The sequence below is a fragment of the Solea solea genome, chromosome 18, assembly GCF_958295425.1.
Source record: "Solea solea chromosome 18, fSolSol10.1, whole genome shotgun sequence".
In the NCBI taxonomy this organism is placed as follows: Eukaryota; Metazoa; Chordata; class Actinopteri; order Pleuronectiformes; family Soleidae; genus Solea; species Solea solea.
Window position 1 is genome coordinate 4,274,376 of NC_081151.1, and position 19,445 is coordinate 4,293,820.

The 19,445-nt window shown below is 43.0% G+C and overlaps 1 protein-coding gene across 5 annotated transcripts in view; it reads left to right on the forward strand.

Annotated features, from left to right (window-relative positions):
• LOC131444460 (pleckstrin homology domain-containing family G member 3) overlaps positions 1-19,306 on the forward strand; it is a 49,198-nt gene extending 29,892 nt beyond the window's left edge. For 2 of the 5 annotated variants that reach the window (XM_058614790.1, XM_058614786.1), the window contains exons 3-19: positions 5,159-5,700; positions 8,654-8,754; positions 10,488-10,557; positions 10,640-10,686; positions 10,773-10,923; positions 11,319-11,450; positions 11,758-11,940; positions 12,073-12,165; positions 12,647-12,734; positions 12,831-12,860; positions 13,072-13,173; positions 13,304-13,336; positions 14,041-14,051; positions 14,360-14,731; positions 15,554-15,664; positions 16,373-17,819; positions 17,927-19,306. In XM_058614790.1, coding sequence (XP_058470773.1) covers positions 5,159-5,700; positions 8,654-8,754; positions 10,488-10,557; positions 10,640-10,686; positions 10,773-10,923; positions 11,319-11,450; positions 11,758-11,940; positions 12,073-12,165; positions 12,647-12,734; positions 12,831-12,860; positions 13,072-13,173; positions 13,304-13,336; positions 14,041-14,051; positions 14,360-14,731; positions 15,554-15,664; positions 16,373-17,819; positions 17,927-18,525 — 4,112 coding nt within the window. In that variant the 3' untranslated portion in view covers positions 18,526-19,306. The remainder of the gene's footprint in view (positions 1-5,158; positions 5,701-8,653; positions 8,755-10,487; positions 10,558-10,639; positions 10,687-10,772; positions 10,924-11,318; positions 11,451-11,757; positions 11,941-12,072; positions 12,166-12,646; positions 12,735-12,830; positions 12,861-13,071; positions 13,174-13,303; positions 13,337-14,040; positions 14,052-14,359; positions 14,732-15,553; positions 15,665-16,372; positions 17,820-17,926) is intronic. The other 3 variants (XM_058614788.1, XM_058614787.1, XM_058614791.1) reach the window with 3 other exon arrangements.
• Positions 19,307-19,445: the final 139 nt, after the last annotated feature.

A 19,445-nucleotide genomic window follows, 5' to 3' on the forward strand; every position in this document is an offset into this window, starting at 1 on the left:
TTCAAGTCAACGGGAAAAGTGGTCTTACACTTTTGATCCTCACTGTATAATTAAGCCAACTTGAAGTAACATTACCCATAATTCTGTGTAAAACTCGCACTGTAAGATGTATTTGTTTCCTAATAATCTAAAGTAGATACTTGAAGTAGTTGATGTACTTAAAGCCAGGACCTTAGTTCTTCCGTCCTGTTGAGGTGAGTGTAAAGTGCTGTGAAGTGACAGACTGATTTCACGGTGAAATCCCAGCAAAAAGCCTGGCACTTGGTTTAGTTTTTTTTTTTTTTTTTTTGATGTTATCTCAGTGAAAGCTATACCTTTGTCCCGTGTATAATTTGCAAGGTTATCTGCATGGAGGCTGGAGGTTTGCATGAAGTGATGTGAGAATGCAAGTCGTGTCATCACAGGCTTTAAACTGCGACCAACAACTAACGTCAGAGCTGCGCGCTGTGTCTTATCATGTTCTCAGATAAGGTGGCGAAATGTTGCTATGAATGATACGTCGGTGTACTGTGTGCCAGGTTGTACAGTTTCTATTTGGCTTTCTGACAAAGACTGTGTAAAAGACTGTTTGTTATATGTGTCTGTCATTGTTCAAGCATGAAAAAATTATTACACAAGGAATCCTTTTTGTCCCATACACCAAGAACGTCACACAGACACCACCTCTGTCATACATGAGAAGGTAGCCTTTTAGAGAAGCTAATAACCAGGTGCTGTAGTATTAATTTCGGAGTTTCTGTGAAGCTCTTGTACCACTTTATTAGGTTAGTGTGATGTCAGAGGCAGACGAGTTTATGAAGTGTCTGCATTGTTGGCTCATGCTGTCTCATAAGCTCACACTGACATGAAAACCAGTGAAGCCTTCACGATATTGGCTGTAACTGATTAGTCATCAGTGAGCGAGTATCATGTCTGCTTTCAGCAACAAATCAGACTGAGAACATTGCCTCAAATCACCTGTCGTACCCTCACCCTCACATTCATGCTACACGTAGGATCAGTAATATGGTATTTTATTTGGACATCCATTCATTAACTTAGCACAGTTATTTGGTTATCTTTGGTTGTATGCGCTGCCTGTCTGGCTTTTGTTTTCAGACAAAACAAAAGCAAAGGAAAGGTCACACTTGTACCATTTTGTAAATGTTAACCTCGGCTTAACAGACCGGAAACTGGAATTCAGAGAATTGCAACGAGGTGTTGGGAGTTTCTTTCGGGAATTCCAACCATTTTTTTTTTTCTTTTAGCAACAACATCAGTTATCTGTTCACAACATGCCTCGCAAGAATGTGAGCTTTTTGTAATCTATTTCAGATCGCACAGATCTCTACACTCCGTAAACGGCAACGTTCTTTGTTCTTCTTGAGGTGAAAAGGACTCATTTGAACAAATGCTGCGTTATTGAGGTTTAGAGGCCGACTAAAATGTAGTCGAAATACTATACTGTCTCTCCAGCCTCGACTTGGTTAATGGTTATGTGTGTGAGTTAACGACTGTATTGATGCAGTTGTGAAACAAAGGAGAGTGCTGTGTTTTGTTGTGGTCGTATACTTAAGTTGGAAGATGGTGGTGTCTGAATGCAAAAATCAATGGCTGGGCTGAGATGGAATGTTTTTTCGCTGGATTATATGTTTTAACCTTACAAAGTCGTCACCACAACTATTCTCTGATTCTTTATTCTTCAAAGATATGACTTAACAGGTCAGTCCACCGAGCCGTGCAGAAGAAAAAGCCACAAGACGTAGTCTGTAAAGTAGGGCTAATTTAAAATCACATCATCAAACTGGGTTTGAAAATACATAAATGTGAATAAAGGCTTCCCTCGCATATGTGGCTTTTCTTCTTTTTGCCAACTTGGCAGATGCAGTGAATAAATGAAAAAAAAACACAGGTTCATATCTGACATCTTCTGCCAAATGGTAGTTTTGTAGAAAACATATGGTTTAAGCTCTTGTTACAAATACTCTCAGTTTATAGACCTATCCCTGCCAAAACAGCACTGGCATTTGGGCTTTAACGGATAAATCCCATTAACCATTTTCCCTTCCTATAAAGTTAATCATAGCAAATTGTGCTAAAGAAGCTGAAAGCTTATTTTCCCATTATTAACCATTACGACAATGGCTGTTAATGCAGCGAAAGCAGCACTGCACCAGCAGCAGCATGGCAAATAAATGGTAATGACAGGTAAAACACAGACATGCTATTGTATTATTGTAATTTGGTCACATTAAAATGTAACATAGAATGAACACGAGTTAAATAACGCATAGAAGGTGAAATACAGCCTAATTGTGCTATATTTAAAGTTAAATATGCACTACGGACTGTATATGTTAGAAAGGATAAATCAAATGCCAGACACTTAACAGTCCTTCTGATGTGACAGCTGGGTGGCACAGTAATGGGCATGGCCTTGGCATGGTGGCTACAGATCCCTCAAAGATCCACGATAAATGTTCGCAGATGCCGCAGAGACTCCGTGGCACCGAGCAAGACCAGAATCTGTCTGTATGATAATGGTTGTGCACTAGTGAGAGGAGAGGAGCATCAGAACTCATGAAGGGTGTATATGAGTCACAGAGAATACAGTCTGCAGATCACAAGTCGCCATTGTCTGCGATGACTGGCAGAATGCAAAAACATTGCTGCGTGGCTTATCTCGACCAGGTCATTTGCATTCCTAAGCACAGCCATTTTTACCAAAGTCGGTGAGTGGTACACCGTCGTCGTTTTCTCCTGAAACATTTGGCGTAAGTGGTATCAGCCTCTGATAATGCCTGCAGTGCCTCTATCTGAAGTAGTCTATCAGAGCTGTGTTAGGAGCTAGTGCTGGACTCAAGTGCATGCTTAAGTCTGGAGATTGTCTTCAGAAGAGCTCATTTGTACCTGTGTTGTTCCCTCACTTTGAATTTGTGGAATTTTAGTTTTTGTCTGTTTGTAGAGAGCTACATTTTTGCATCACTTGCTCATTTATATTCACACAACCAGCGACCTACCCCCTGTGGTGTTATTGTTAGAGATAACCTACAGCCAATCAGCATAAAACACCATGACCAACGGCTTGAATCAAGTGACACATGCAGTAGTCTTAACTTCCTCTCTGCTCTCTGCTAAGCTTGCCTTTTACACACATTCACAGTTCACTGCCACAATTATATAAGAGTTGAACCATAGAGCAGAGCAGAGCACAAAGGATGTTTGGTACGCATGGAACAAAACTACTGTTTTTGCTCAGAAGAGTCATTGATTGATACGGTCACAGATTCACGACAGCATCAAAGCACTTTTGTTACCACGCTATTGCAAAATTGACAATGCCATCACATCCCTAATTCTGACCATTGATTAGGAGCGTGTGGAAGTAGTGCCGACATGGTGTTGTGCTGCATCTCATCCTCCTTTTTTTTTTTACACGGAATTGATGCACTCTGTCTGTAGCAAGACAGATTTATTGTAGAGGCATATTTGGTGGGAGGAAGAGGAGAGAGGAGGAAGGGAGTTCCACATGCCAGAGACGGGAAAACTCAAAACCGAAAAGTAATGACAGAATTGACAGAGGAAGTGGATGCCTCCCTCGGATTCGTAGTGGCGTTGCGAGTGTAATGGCTTCCCATTACGCTCGCAATCAACCCTATGATTTGTCATGGAGCATAATCGGCGGTTTACCCGGCGGTTTACCCGGCGGTCACGGCTCCTGCTCGCCTCTTCATCCGTTTCTCCTTGTGAGGTTTTTGCGTGAGAACTGTGTCGTTGGGTTTAGCCCAGTTTCAGTGCGAACAAGACTCCTGTGAGCTCAGCACTGACTAATGGAAAGTTTGAAGAAGCCAAAGAGGGCGTGTGTGTGTGTCTGTGTGTGTGTATGTGTCTGAACAAAACAATACAGCTTGATTCTTCACGTGAAGCCAGCTGTGTGTAACACTTATCTCTTTTCTTTGTGACATTGAATATTTAAGATACTTTACATCAAGTAAGTACTCTCTACAACATCAGGTGTGTGTGTTATCTGCTGCTGAAAATGAGCGCACATGTAAGAATGAACACACATTAAGCTTGTCAACACTGACATCAGCTACATCTGTTGGCTATCAACACCAAATTATACTTCTTGTCCCCACTTAGCAATTGCATTCACTTGAAAGGTGTAACGTCATATTTGGCTTAATGGTGCTTGGTGCCCTGTCCATTTGTATTTATGAGCCTGGTGTAAATCACATCACAATGGTCTATTTCTTTTTGCTGAGCAAAATGGTTTTGACCTCTTTGCCCTGCAAATATTTAAGGAAATGGAGCTCTCTGCTGAGTGGCCACTCGGTGCCCCATTCTAACAAACTGCCATGACTTCGTATATGTAGGAAACATTTGTGAGGAAAAATTCCCCATCTGGCCAGGAAGGATGTGAAACTGAATATGAATTCTATTTCTCTTAAATTCAAACGTAGCTCAATGAAGACATATAAACAAACCCCTGAGTGCCTTTCCCTGTTTTTTTTTTTTCTTTCCATCAGTTTTCCCTCTCTCTGTTTTTCCAAGGCTCAGCCTTGGGCATTCAGTAGAACAAGAGGAAATGACCGGGTTTTCCATAGAATATGCTGTATTGCAATTAGGCCACGTCAGTAATGATTTGAGCTAAGGCTTTTACTGTAAACCACCGCTCTGTGTCTCAGCCTGAGAGTATAAACACAAAGCTCAGGGCTTTCTTTATTGATTCATGGGCACAACTCTGTTCAGTGTAGCTTGAATCTTTTCTTCTATTTTTCCAAAATTACATTTATCTGAAGTTGTGCCCAGACACTCTCATACAGTTTTGTGCAACGACATTTTAAACAATTTTTTTTTTTACAGGATGAAATACATCTGAGAACCAAAACAGCTTTGTATGTGAACTCCCAGTGCCCCCAAGTTTTATGCCCCATAATGCAAGGCAGAAACATAAAAAAAAATGAGATTAACTCCCACCCTTTAGTCATTATCAGCGTAAGCCAGCTGTTCTGCAAATGTGAGGATGACAATATGATGACACTGATTGAAAAGAGCAGGCATAGTAGCTTTTGTTATAATAAAAATGTATTTTTTTGTATTATGAAACACTCATCATTTGAATAGTTTATTTCTCAAATTCTAACCCTTGCACCTGTGTTTCTTTTTCCTGTCCCAGAATCTCTTCAGTTGTCCTCGCCCCTCTGCACAAGTGAACATGACCAGACAAATATTGACCTGGGCTCAGACTGTTTCAGCCGGCTATGTGCGGAGCCACTGGACGGAGAGGGTGAACGTCCAGTGAGCCTGGTGTCCACCCTGTCCTCTGACTCGTCTCGCGATAGTCGCAGCCTTTTTGGCAGCACCATTGCTCTTCCTTCCTCTACCACGCCGCCCTTACCGTGCGGGGAGGACATAGACTTGGAGCTGAGCCCAGCCGAAGGTAGCAGGGAGCAGACTGGAGACCAGAGTCCCACCCTTGCAAGTACCAGGAGCCGCTGGCAGGAGCGGCTGGAGTCCAGGGCGATCGGCAACCAGTGGAATAACAACAACGCCGCCTCCAACAGGAAAGCAAGTCCTGACATTCCTCACATCCCTGATTCGCCAGTCGTCACAGACACTATGGCGCCCAACCCGAAGTTGACCTATGTAGACCGTGTTGTCATGGAGATAATTGAGACGGAGCGCATGTATGTGAAGGACCTGCGCAGCATTGTAGAGGTGAGTGGATGTCAGCGTACGCCAACTGTGTCCACACTGAATTTTCCTTCACTTGCCGCCAAGTATTCACTGTAAGCCAGTTGATATTGTAGAGTTAACATTAAGTATTCAGTGGATTTAAAGCACATGTTTTACTTGGATTAATGTGCAGCTATGACTCAATGTCTGCAGCACACTTTCAAGATAAATTACTGACTTTTGGTCTGGCAGGAGCCGGAATAGGGGAACTGAGTTTAACAGGTGATAAGATAAAAAAAATGTGTACTGGGTTCTAAGGAGCTGTTTGTTTGCACAAATGAGTCTAATATATAAAAAAAACATCAAGTAGATTCTCCACCTTTTTTTTTAGCATAACAAATTCTGTGCCTTGTTTGGAGATTTCTAGTTTATAGAAATAGGCTTTGGTGTTTATGGGTTGGTCATTGTGTTTTCTGTATATTTATACTGCAGTGAAACTTTACAGCTTGTGCAGCCCATTGTGGGCTGTGCTCATATCTGGAGTTCAAATACAGTTAAAACTGGGACACGGTGCTGGTCTTTGATGGCAAGAAACCTGGGATCTCCAATTTTATTCGAAGATAGAAAAAACATGAACTCGGAGATGTGAATCAATGGAAACTGGACCAGGAGGGATGCTTTTACTTATTTAACAGACCACTTTTCGCTTATCACTTTTTCTGCTTTCGTAGTCTGGAAACGACTCCCAGACTAAGAAGCCTCCCTGGCTTTTAATGGTCTGCTTTTGCAGAAGCAATCTGCTGTCAAACAGTCTCTGCTGCACTGCTGGTAATGTCTTTAACATGTGAAGCATTTCACAGACTGACTGGCAGTAAACCAACAAGCACCTCTCCACACCTTGTCTCCAACCGTGCTGGCGTCTGGCAGTTGTTGTGGAAGGGGGTGCTTCCCTCACTGCGGCTTGAATAATGAATTGCTACGGAGGAACACTTCCACGACTTTAAAACAGTTTCAGTTGAAGGAGAAGCAGCAGCAGCAGCAGCAGCAGCAGCAGCCTCGCCTGGCCCCTCTCACACAGCCCCTGCAGCGAGCTTCAGCCCAGCCTGAGCTTTCAGGGCCTCCATGCCAACACAAACACCTCCAACTTTGCACCAACTGGAGAATAACAACAGTGAAAGGAGAGCAATTGTATTTTCCATTGACTGCAGTGTGGGAACACAGTCCAGAACAAACGTGGCCTTATATGATTACAATATGTCGTCGGTCAAATCGATCCCATGCAGTTCATTTTGATTTCACACCAAGCTTAGAATTCTACAAAGACTTGTGAAAGTTCTTTCCTTCATCTGCGAATTGTTATTTCAGCAAACTACAGTAATTCAAAGCTTCCCCTTGATATTGACTCTCGTCTGGAGCAGCTGTTTGAAGCCGCGTCCTCTCTCTGCTTTTTAGTTCTAGTGAATAACTTGCTCTCATATCTTTTGACTCTTTGCTGGAGTTTATCCATGGAGGAATGTTTTGAGAACAGCTGTTTGACCCAGCTGGTCTCGCATGTCTAAATAAAACCCTCAACAACCAACACCTGATCTGAACACACCCAGAAGAATGAAACAAGAATTGTTGTTGATAGTGAAAGAATCGGGATTCATAGTCAAGCTTATGTCCGACATTTGTTTTAATTCTAGGTAAGAATTTATGATTCCATCATTTGGTGCCTTTTAAGGTAAAACGTTGCTGGCTTGTTCAGTAGCTCTGTCTCGTTTGTTTTTGGACAGTCAGAAGTTGTGAAATGTACCGGCAGAACTGATCCATATAGTCCCATTTTTGTTGCACAGTAGTCCACGTAAAAGGTGGAGCTAGACACACTGCTGTCTGCTGATTGGTCGAGAACAGTCATTTGGAATGGAACGGGAACAAAATGTGCCACATTTATTACATCAGTGCACAGTAACATGACCTATGGGCTGCACTGCTTCATACTAACATGATGTCATGCTATTTATGTACAGTAGCCGACATGGCGGTCTCTATCTGCCGCAGCAAACACTGTTTATAACAACAAAGCTATTTGCAGTGTAAGCTGTGAGACGCCACACGTGGCATTAAATCTCTCATGCTATGCTAAAGGTCACAGGTGTTTGGTGCAACAACAGCGGCAACTTTTTTCCATCGGCGACGAGCAGGCGCCCCTGCAGGACTGCAAGTCAGCGTTGATCTCACTGCAACTGAAGTTCTTCATCCATGACCAGCTGCCCTGCAGGTCATTCAGTCGGTGCAGTGTGATGAATCTACCCCTCATCTGGCCCGGCTCCATGTGTGTGTTAGAAGTGCATTGTTTGGAAGGCAGGGTGTTTGTGTGTGCATAAGCTGTTTACTGGTAGATTCTTCATACAATCACCGAGTGGATGTGGGTTTGTCTCTTGTCATTTACTCCCCCGCTGGTTTGAAGTTGTTTGCAGCTGCAAAAGTGCACAGTTGACCGAGAGAGAAGGCAATCCTCCAGATGTTGGAATATTTTGTTGCTCTGGTTTTATTTATTTTTATCCACCTTTGAATAGATCCAGAGGGATTTGTGTCCAGGGAGGCAAACATGCCGTGCCGAAGGTTTATGGTCTGGTACAACAGAAGCCTCTTGCACAGGCTGCTTTCTCAATGGAACAAATCCTTAAAAGGATACTTTGAACCTCGCGTAAATGTCGCTACCTTGTAAAATATTGACATGTATGTTTAACATACAGAAAAGCCTGGAATTGTCTGTTCATGAACGTTAGATCAGCCCTGACCCCGTTACACAAATGTTGAATCCCTTATTTTAACCAAATGTCATGAGAAAATGGACCATTCATCATAGAGGTTACACTGTAGGAAGGTTGCAGGCACAGAATTGTCTCTATGTGCATGCCCCCTCTACAGGTAGGATTGTGCAAGTGCCCAAATGACGACTGTAAGAATGTCAACAAATACTGAAATGAGCTGCATTTGCTGTTTTTTCCAGGACTATTTGGCTCACATTATTGACATGAGCAATCTTCCCATACGACCAGAACAAGTGTGTGCCCTGTTTGGAAACATAGAGGACATCTACGAGTTTAACAGGTACTTCATCAGCCAAAACGTCAACAGAATCATTAATTTTATTACCTAATTTTGTCTCTGAGGGTTTTGTTCACAAGCAGAGGAGGCTGGGCTCAGTTATCCTAGTACTTTTCCTCTGAGCAAGAACTAGTTTCACGCATTATGATTTATATGCTCTCTGTTATTCTGCTGTTTGAGTGTAGATAACATAAGGAATGTTAAGAATTCATGACTTTGACTTGCTGCATTCTGTGACTCAAAGCAGATACAGGGAGGAGCAATGGAGCAACGCACTCGACAGTAAACACACTTACAAATGTATGGTATAGATAGTTTAATAGTGAATCATCTGTGGTGGCAGCAGCTGCTCAGTGGTGACCAAACGCTGATTAAGATTCCTCTTCCCTCCCACAGTGAAGAGGAAATGTCAAGGCTATTGTACAGCTCTGAACCACAAACAAAGATTATTTGAATTCTATTATTTGGGGATTCTAAAATGTAATTTTCAGAGTGATGATGCTTTTCCATGGCTGTGCCAATATTACTTAAATTACATAAAAGATTTGGTCGGGAAGTGTTGATTTAGGGTCCACTACCCATAAATATGTATGTAAAAATACTTTTTTGTAGTCTTAGAAGAATGTACTTTAGGCAAGGGCCTTGCTTCACAGATGTTGCATCATCATGTTTCTACAGTAACATGACAGTTCAGCATGTAGAGGTGGAAGTTAGCACTCCATCAAAGACAAACGGCATCCTTTCTGGTATGCAAAGGCCACTGTAGGTGCCTGATATGTGTGGGAAAGGGAGGAATGAGCAGAGGAATCCTCCGTGAGTTATAATCTGCAGTCTCACCGTTAAATTTCACCAATTCTTACACACTGGACCTTTAATAGTAGAGAGTTGACCGTAGTATATTAATTTTACACATGGAGAACCATTCTCTCTCTCATTCACACCTTTGGTCAATTTAGAGTGTGGAAATAACCTCTGTATGTTTTTGGACTGTGGGAGGAAAACAGAATACGTGTAGAAAACCCGCTCACACACTGGGAGAACATCGGCGGAAACAGGACGCACACCGGCGATTTTCTTGCTGTGAGGCGACAGTGCTATATATAAGTTTCACTTCAGCAGTCGTCTAATTTACTCAACATTCAGCAGGGGTTATGTAAACCGCAGTGCCCAAGCACTTGCAATACTCTTAATGTCTACTTATCTGCCTGCTTCTTTGTAAATGATGCCTCTCGATGTTGAATATTGTTGACAAAGTCGTCACACGGTATTATATAAGTCCGTTTCAGAGTGAATGCAGCATTTTTTGCGTTTGATTCTCCTATTTTAATTCATGTCAACTGAAGTGGTTTCATGTGTGCAGTGGTATTATTTCACAGTGACCCTCCCTTCACATGTCCTCACTTAGTCATGCATATTTTTATTTCAGTGGTGTCACAATACATGAAGCTTTTAAGAGCCATTCAACGGTCAGGTGATGTTGTATCCAGGCTCTTAATAAATCATGTTCTTTATTTGACTTTCTGTATGAAGAATGTGAAGTCTTACACAAGTGTGAAGTGTTGAAATACAAGTGTTGTATGCAGCAGTGTGTGCTGCCCTCTAGTGGTATCATTATGATGTCCAAATCTGACTTCATTCTTTCTTTTCTTCCCTCCCTTGTGGTTCAGGATATTTTTTCCAGATTTGGATATTAGATTAGCAAGTTCCTTATCTTGTGTTTTGTTCTGCATTTTCAGCGAACTACTGCAGTCTTTGGACATGTGTGAGTACGACCCCGTGGCCATAGCCAGATGCTTTGTAGATAAGGTGAGTTAAACTATCCGTATCGCAGCAATACCCGAGGGAATGAAACCCCACTGATGTGTTTGTCTGCTTTGTGTCTCCTCAGAGTGAATACTTTGAAATTTACACTCAGTACTGCACCAACTATCCAAAGTAAGTAGCTTGAGATTATTAGAGATATTGGGTGTGTGACGCCGGATGAGCTGATTCCTTTCATTGTCTACTTGTACGACTTGTAGTTCAGTGGCTGCGCTGACCGACTCCATGAGGAATAAGACTTTAGCCAAGTTCTTCAGGGATCGACAGGCTGCCCTGAAACGCTCCCTCCCTTTGGGCTCGTTCCTGCTCAAACCAGTTCAGAGGATCCTGAAATATCATCTGCTACTGCAGGTACAGCATGTCCTCCGCGGTCCCATGGACTTCCTTTGAAATGTATGCCCGCAGGGCCTGAGATTTGATTCTTTTATTAATGTTGTATAAGGAGTGGGCAATATATTGGTATTTTTTAAATATGTGACATGAGGCAAGATATAAGGCCCTTTCATTTTGGATATCATTGTATCCTTTGCAAAGGCTTTTCTTTTATTTTAGAGTATATTAGAGTATCTATTTGGGAGATTATTTATAAGCTATATTGCCCAGCCCTATGTCATATAAAGGAGTCGGTGTCATGCTCAACCACAATGAATTTCGACAAACTCGTCAAAATGCTTAATGACTTAGAGGTAAATTGTAATCAGACGACTGATTAAAGTGGTTCTAACTGTCTCTGATGTCTATTAAAGGAAATCGCAAAGCACTTTGACCCAGATGAGGAAGGCTATGACGTGGTGCAGGAGGCCATAGACACCATGACAGGAGTGGCCTGGTACATCAACGATATGAAGCGGAAACATGAACATGCTGTGAGAGTGCAGGTCAGACGGAATTACCACACATTCATCCGTGTCATTTTTGTGCTGATATACTTTTCGTACAGTGAATTAAAAGATGTATGAGGACTTTTCTCTCCAAAGATCCACGTTTTTTGAGAATTTGGATTTGATCTCTACACCATTTTTTTTTTAATGATGAGACGTTGAGCAGCCATTCCATTTTTACTGATGTTTTATAAGGTTTGCAGATCAATGCTGACCCTGCGCTGACATTTATAGTCTTTCATGATGAAGAAATGCAGCTGAGAGGATTTGTATGGAGCTATGTGTTTTTCATGTGCGCCCACAGGAGATACAGTCTCTTCTGATCAACTGGAAGGGTCCTGACCTGACCACCTATGGAGAGCTGGTGCTGGAGGGCACCTTTCATGTCCTGAGGGCAAAGAACACCCGGACGCTCTTCCTCTTCGAAAGGATGCTCCTCATTACCAAGAAAAGAGGGGAGCACTATGTCTACAAGGTTGACATCTCGGTATGGTTCTTAATATTTCTATTCAATTAATAAGCGGTTTAATGGTTTAGAAATGTAGACAAGGGTCAAACGAGTGACAGTATTGTGACAAATTTGAGTGAAGCTACATGTCTGCATTCACTGTGGTTGCAGTGTTCCACCCTAATGCTACTTGACAGTGCCAAGGATCCCCTGCTCTTCAGTGTCATCCATTTTAAGCATCCCAAGCAACCCCATACAGTGCAGGTAAATGTGAAAACCAGTAACTGTTAACCTTTTTTCTTCTGCAGCACGGCCACAGTTAGATCTCTCTCTCTCTCTCACACACACGTGTGTTTGCACAGCATTCACAGTGAGGACCCTCATAGACAATAATGCATTCTCTAGCCCCTTATCCTAACCTTACCATCACAACTAAACCCAGATTTAACCATAACCCTGAAACTAGGTCTTAACTTAAATAGTTCCATATGGTTTTTACATTTTTTGGTCCTCACAAAGCCACAAATACAAGAACACACACTCACACTAATGCTTTTCAATAAGCTGTTCAGGAATATGAGAAAACACCTGCTGTGTAGAGCCGAGCTCTGTATCCTGTTGCAATGTTCCACCGTATATATGTGTATATATATGTTTTTTATAAATTGTAGCCTTTGCAATTTAGTAATTGTGTTATTTGAAAGAGTCTTTTTTTTTTTTAAATGACAAGTGCTTTTTGTTCCAGGCCAAGTCAATAGAAGAGAAGCGAGTCTGGGCCCATCACATTAAGAGACTCATTCTTGAGAACCACAACACCATCATCCCTCAGAAGGTAAACAAAGTCAGCCATCACTCAAACACACATGTCCTTGGCCGCTGAACAACTGATTTTTTTAATTTTTATTTCATGGCACTGTCTCTCTCTATTTCAAAGGACGCCATACTGGACAATTCAAACTGTGAGTGTTACAAAACTGTAACGGTGTTTTATGCAAAGACCACGTTTAACCGTATCCATGGTAACTAAAGATGATGCTTGCAAAAAAAAAAAGGAAAAAAGAGAGAAATTGAATTTACCTTAAAGGGCATAGCCCTTAATGCATCTATGTGGAGAAAATAGTTTTTGTAATTACAGCTCTGACTGTAATGGCATATCTCTCTATTGCTCAGATCAAGGGAAGCACCAGTACAGTCCTGAGAGGCTGAGCAGAGCCGAGTCCTGTCAGGCAGATGATTTCTATCTCGGCGGACGAAAGGGTAGAAGAAGATCAGGTATGTGTGACCCCGTCATGTTTTTGTCAAGTCACAAACAAACAATTCTCCCTGTATTTTGCATTAATCAGACGTCGTAAGTCATCACTCAACACTTAAGTTTTTCGACCTTCAATTTCTCTCCTTTCAGAGCCTGCGAAACAAATCATGAGGAGCACAAAAGGTTGGTAAATGGCAGAAATTTATGTCACAGGATGTTCGGAGGGCAGATTTATTAACGCTAGCCAAGGTTGTTTTGTGTCTGTCAAATAAGAGCTTTTCATATCTCCATTACACTTCTGCTTTGTTCTCCCACAAAGACACCTGGAAAACAGATCAAAAGACAAACATGTACTCACTCCCACTCCCACTCCACCGGCCTCACCCCATAATGAGGTTAATTATATGCCACATTGGCCCAAGGCTTTGTCACACACACACGCTCTTTTTACCGTTTTTACCCTCAGATCTGTGCAACTTTTGGTTCTCGTGTTTTCTTTACTGGTCCATTTTTGAAAGAGAAAACCCTCTGTGTTCTCTTTGCTGCGATTCTGGATGAGTTTTTGAGCCAGTGTAATGAAAAAACAATGTTACTCCCAGTGAGGGAGTAGGTCAGCACATCCTGGCTAATTGAATCAGGTCCACTTTGAGAGGAAGATCTTTCTAATTGGTATTTATCTAATCACACGGCCTCCTTTAGGTCTGGGCCAGAGTAACTAATGTCTCATCTGTGGAGGCAGAGATTGTGTCCTGTCCATAATTTGTAAAAGATGCATGGCGGCATTCAGGTTATTTTCTCCAGTAATATTTGATGTTCTTTGTTTCCAGTTATTGACATTCTCATTTGTTTATCTCTCCTATTTTTTTTTATCTTCGTTCTCCATGCAGCCGTGTTGAAGGTAAGCCTCTGAAATCCAGATGTCGTCTTTTGTGTGTTTAGGGCAGTGTGCCGTGGTGAGATATGGTTTACCTGGTTTTGACTCGGCAGTGTAAACTTTCAATTTCTAATTGCAAAACAAGTGTGACCAAAAATTGAGAAACCTTATCTGCTCACCAAATACTTATCATGTCAAATCATATCTCACCCCAAAGCTAAAGCAGCTTTCAAAGTGAATCCATCCCATTTACAGCCTTGTAATCACCAACATGGCTCTAGCACTGGCTTGCTATAACAAACCACATGTCTCTCATGACTTCACGCTTACAGCATGCAGACAGTGTGGGTGCACTGCTGGGGGATAGATGCTCCCTTCAGCCAGCCACTAGTGTCAGTACGCTGGCTTCCAGTCTTGGCGAGCCCCAGGCTGAGACGCCATGTGTGGACCACCTAATTCCTAGGAGGGACTCTCTGGAGCAGCTAAGTTCTACTGACAGTGGCCCGAAACTGGGTTCTTCGCCCAGTGAGGGGGGGCTGGAGCTGGAGAAGGCAGAGGAAAATGATGAGGAAGAGGGGGACAGTTACAAGGAAGATATACTGATGGGAGACGACCAGGTAGCCGACTTTGCCAGTTCAGTGCTGGCAGCCATCTCCTGCTGGCACTATAGAGCCAAGGCTTTGCTTTCTACTCACTTCACAACGGTGAGGGTTTCTGCCACCCACGGGTTTCCTATTTGCTCCTCATTCCACTGGCTCACCCTGCCACTTTTTTCCTCCCATGCAAGCTCTCATCCCACCCTTCATAAACAGAACAAACTAACACCTGCTACCCTTTTGCACTGGGCACTTTTTTATGTCTCATTGATGATTTGATGTCATTGAACCGCATGAAAGTGCATTGACTCTCCCCCCCCCCCCCCCCCCATTATCAGTGGACTGAAGAAAAGTATTGGTGCAAACATGGTGCATGTCTTTGCTTGTGTTGTTTTTGCTTTGGAGCTGAAGGTCATCCCTCATGTGCATGTGCTCTGCTCCCGTGTCCGTCTGTTTACCTCATGTGTACGGTTCCACATGCTCTGTGTGGTAATTATTTTTGGGACATGATTGATGTTGGAGCTTGTGCTGTTGGAACTGTGCCTGCATTTGCATTAAAACGTTGAAGTGGCTCACCGTGCTCTGTTAAATGTTATTTGACTTCAAAGGTTAATGTAGCCGTCTGATTATATGATTATTACTATAGTAAAAGCTTTGCTCTTTGATAATCCTTTCCCCTTCTGAATTATCATAATAAAAAAACGGCTTTGTTAGGGTTATTTATCATTCCACTACTGATTCTGAATATGTATTATCACACGTCATTTCAATTGAAAGACTTTCATCGTAACTATTGAAGTGGGTGTTTTGAAGAGTGACCTGAATACACATTAAACGTTAGCCGTTTAATGTGTATTCGTTAAAGATTCTTCTGCTTCGTACCTCCTGTTTCGAGTGAAACGTCTGAGTTTAATGTTTAATCCTTTTCAGGACGATCACGACAGAAACATGAGTGACAGTACGCTGAGAGAGGAGTCTGAGACTTACGGGGAGGAGGAAGAACATGCGGACGTGGCTGTGAAAAAAAAACTAACCACACAGGTAGTCGATGACGCCTTGTAAAATGTGCTCACGCGTCGTTTTCAGCATCTTTTCCACACATCTCTGAGGTCATGTGACACTTATATTTATTCATTTATCCAACAATGCCTATCTTCATTCAGTCGGACAACCTAAACAGCATTTACTTTAAATCTAACCTTACCACAATTTAAATCCTGGCCCAACACTTAACCAGCTCTTTTGAAATGAGGTTCTGCCTCATTTTGAGGTTTTGAGTCCATGACTACTGGTCCTGACAAGGTCAGTGTTTATGCCAGAAAAAGGTCTTAACAAATACAAGTATACACACACATGCTCCTGCTCTGTGGCCAGCACTCCCACAGAGGAAGATTATTTGATTTGGAGGTCAGGCTGCTGTTCTTACCCAATTCTCACGGCGACTTTATGAAACAGCGACTGCTTCTGAGCAGAGTGTGGGTTGTTACTCTTCTTAACCTTATCGCCGCCACACAGCGCTGCACTTTTAGCCATCACAGGCACTCCAGAGGAGCAGACGGCACCTGAAAACACATTAAGGCAATTGTCAGACAAGGGTGACATCAGGTGTGTGTGCTCTGTTGAGGACACGTGTCACTAACGCTGAGATCAGACATCACTGTGTTAACCAGTAAAATCCAAAGGTAAATCATTATAAGCAGCCGCTGTACCAATGTCTGCCAGTTTGCAAACACTCTTTTCATGTTTCAGGTCAATGTGGAGAAGCATCAAGCAAAGAAGAGCGATCATCTGGAGATGCACTACTCCCAGAGTCCGAAGTCTCCCGTCTCGCCTGCTTCACAAGACTCGGACGCCACAGAACGTCAGGATACTTCGAGAGAAACTGGAGAGGAGGAAGAAGGAGGAGAGAGCGACACTTCTAGTCTCCAAGTGGAGGAGACGAGTGTAATAACAAATGGGGAGCTCTCAGAGGAGGAGGAGGATGTGTTGGTCTGTAAAAGCATCCTACCGTCGTCCGTGTTGGACCAGGCGAGTGTGATAGCGGAGCGCTTCATCAGCAGCTTGTCCAGACGGAGCAGTCTGGTTTCAGAGGACCTGGGTTCCCTCGCCTGCCCCTCACCCTCGGCAGACAATGAGGTCTTCAAAAGTCCCTCTGCCTGCATAGACTTGGAGAAACAAACACAAATGTTTGACAGCTCCACTCCAGATTCTCAGGCAACCTCAGAGGCACACCGGTCTACACCCGCACACGGTCCTGCACTGAACGTCTTCACTGAAGGAGAACGGAGGTCCACGCTTTCCAAACAAGATCGCCTCCTCATCCACAAGATCAGGAGATACTACGAGCATGCAGAAGACCAGGATGCAGCTTTCAGCATCAAGCGCAGGGAAAGCCTCTCCTATATCCCAGCAGGTCTGGTGAGACACCTGAGCCAACAGCTGAACAGCGTTCCTCAGGAGAAGGCCGTTCCAGTCCACAAGAAAGTCTTATCTAGGAACCGACCCACTTCCTGGTCTGTTTTTGACCTTCCTGGACTAGAAAAGAGTCGAAACACTGAAATTTGTCGGAAAAGTGAAACACAGAAAGAAGTGGAAGTCAAGGCTAGATCTCAGAGCATCTCTGAAGCCTCAGCCACAGAAGAAGAGTTCAGACCCTCATCAGACATGCTCAAGGTCTGGCAAGACATGGAAATGGAGGAGGAGAGCCAGGAAGTCCAACAGCCTGAAGAGGAGGAAGTCGATGATATGAAATTAGAAGCAGCAAGAGACACAAGCCTAGACTCTCTAGATAATGAAACTGATGAGCAACCACAGCATAATTTAGAAGAGCATGAATTATGCACTGCCTCAGACAGCTCCTCAGTCTCATCGCCCGCCACAACTTCTCGACCCACAGAGGTGGAATCTGGTCAAGAGTCTAAACCAAGTAAGACTTTTGTGACACAAGAAAATAACCATGTCTGCCACGAGCAGCTACCAAAGAGCATTAGCTTCCGGACGAGTATGGACGAGGACCAGATCCTGCAAGACATGGGAAAGATGAAAAACAAGGTGTTCCAACTGGCTCGTCAGTACAGCCAGCGCATCAAGAACAACAGACCTATGGTCTGGCAAAGGAACCGAGATACAGCGAATCAACAGAGCTTCAAGAACATTTCTACTGTCCATGAGGAGAGGATGCAGCTGAGGAAGAAAGGTACATAAGCAGCTGTTGATCCCTGTATTATTTATCACATGTAATCATGTATGGATAAAACTGAAAAGAATTCTGTGTTTTGTTTTGTTTTCTCTCTATGAATGCAGGCAAACACAACCTGAGATTGCCCTTGATTGCGTGCGATCAGATGGTCATCCATGAAGTGCGCTCCCCAAGTCCAGTCCAGACTCCCAACTCTTGTTCCAGCTCTCCGAGCACAGTCACCGGCCCACAAAGCCCACAAGCAGACACTTTCCACTGGCCCCACGTGCAGGAGCTGCGCTCCAAATACACATCGCCCTCAAAAATAACCCATAGCTGCACAGACGGGATGTTGGAGTCCTGCAGGAACGTGTGCAATGGCTGCTCACACAAGTACAGTAGCTCCTCAGACCTTCACAAAGATCTGTCGGACTTTCCGAAGACACATTCTGAAAGTTGTCCTGTAGTCGAGGGCAGGCCCCCGCTTCAGCCCCTGCTGTGCAGGTGGAACTCTTTGGACCACATGCTCGGGTCTCTTCCTCTCCATGAGGTACAGAACCTTCAGGAACCCATGAGGACCAACCTCCACGAAGGGGACCGTCTCACCCAGGATGACATGGACTGTGCAGAAAAGTGTGACATCCTGAGTTCAGGGAAGATGTCGGAAAGTAATCTAGTGAAAAGCTTACGGGAGAAGTTCCAGAGCTTAAGCACAGGCTCGTGAACATTTCAGGACCTCTCACCAAAAACAATGCAACTTGTTGTCTGCACAATGTTTTTTTGTACTGGGGACATTTATCGATGATTTGTGTTGTTGTCAATCTGAAAGGGATTTTATGGTCAGTGGTTAGTTTTATCTTTTATGAGAGGGAAGTGAATTATCTTTAAAAAAGAAAAAAGGTTTATTGCATTGTTTGGACATCGGGTATTTGCCTGCACTGTACGATAAAAGGTTAATGTAAAAGAAAATTGTACATATTCTCCTGTATCAGTTAAAGATCCAGGTCCTACTTTTCTTCAATTGTATGCATCTTTTTTTGGGGGTCCCACCCACTGATGGTGATTATTGCTATAGTTGTTATAGCCCTACTGTTGTTAAGCTGTTAAGCATGTAAACCATCAGCTGGTGAAAAGGAGCTGACATTTATCCATGTGAATGCTTTTGTCTCTGACTGAATGCCAAAGAGTTTTCTTTTTTTTTTAACACTTGTACACTTTTTAATGCATGTGGTCACAGCAGTAACTGCTCCCCCTCCACATTCACTGTAGCTGCTTCTGAAACTGTCGGCACATACTGTATCTGTATCACAGGAGCTTTATTTTTCCTCAACACGTTGTACATTTTTCCTCAAACATTATTTATGAACCTGTATATTTTGGTAAGATCAGCCTCGTGTAAATACTGACAGATATCAACCTTTTTTTTTTATTTTCACTTGCAGAAAATATTGTTGCATACTTGAAGTTTCCCGTATTTTCAATAAAAACAGAAATGTTCAAATGTCCATGGGTGTTTTGGGGTTTCTTTTAACCTGCCATAGCGGCTCATACTAGTATCCTTTTGCACTGTAGCTGAAGTGAGTCAGTGTAGTTAGATGTACAACTAAATGGTTAAATAATTATACTTCATATTTATATAATAGC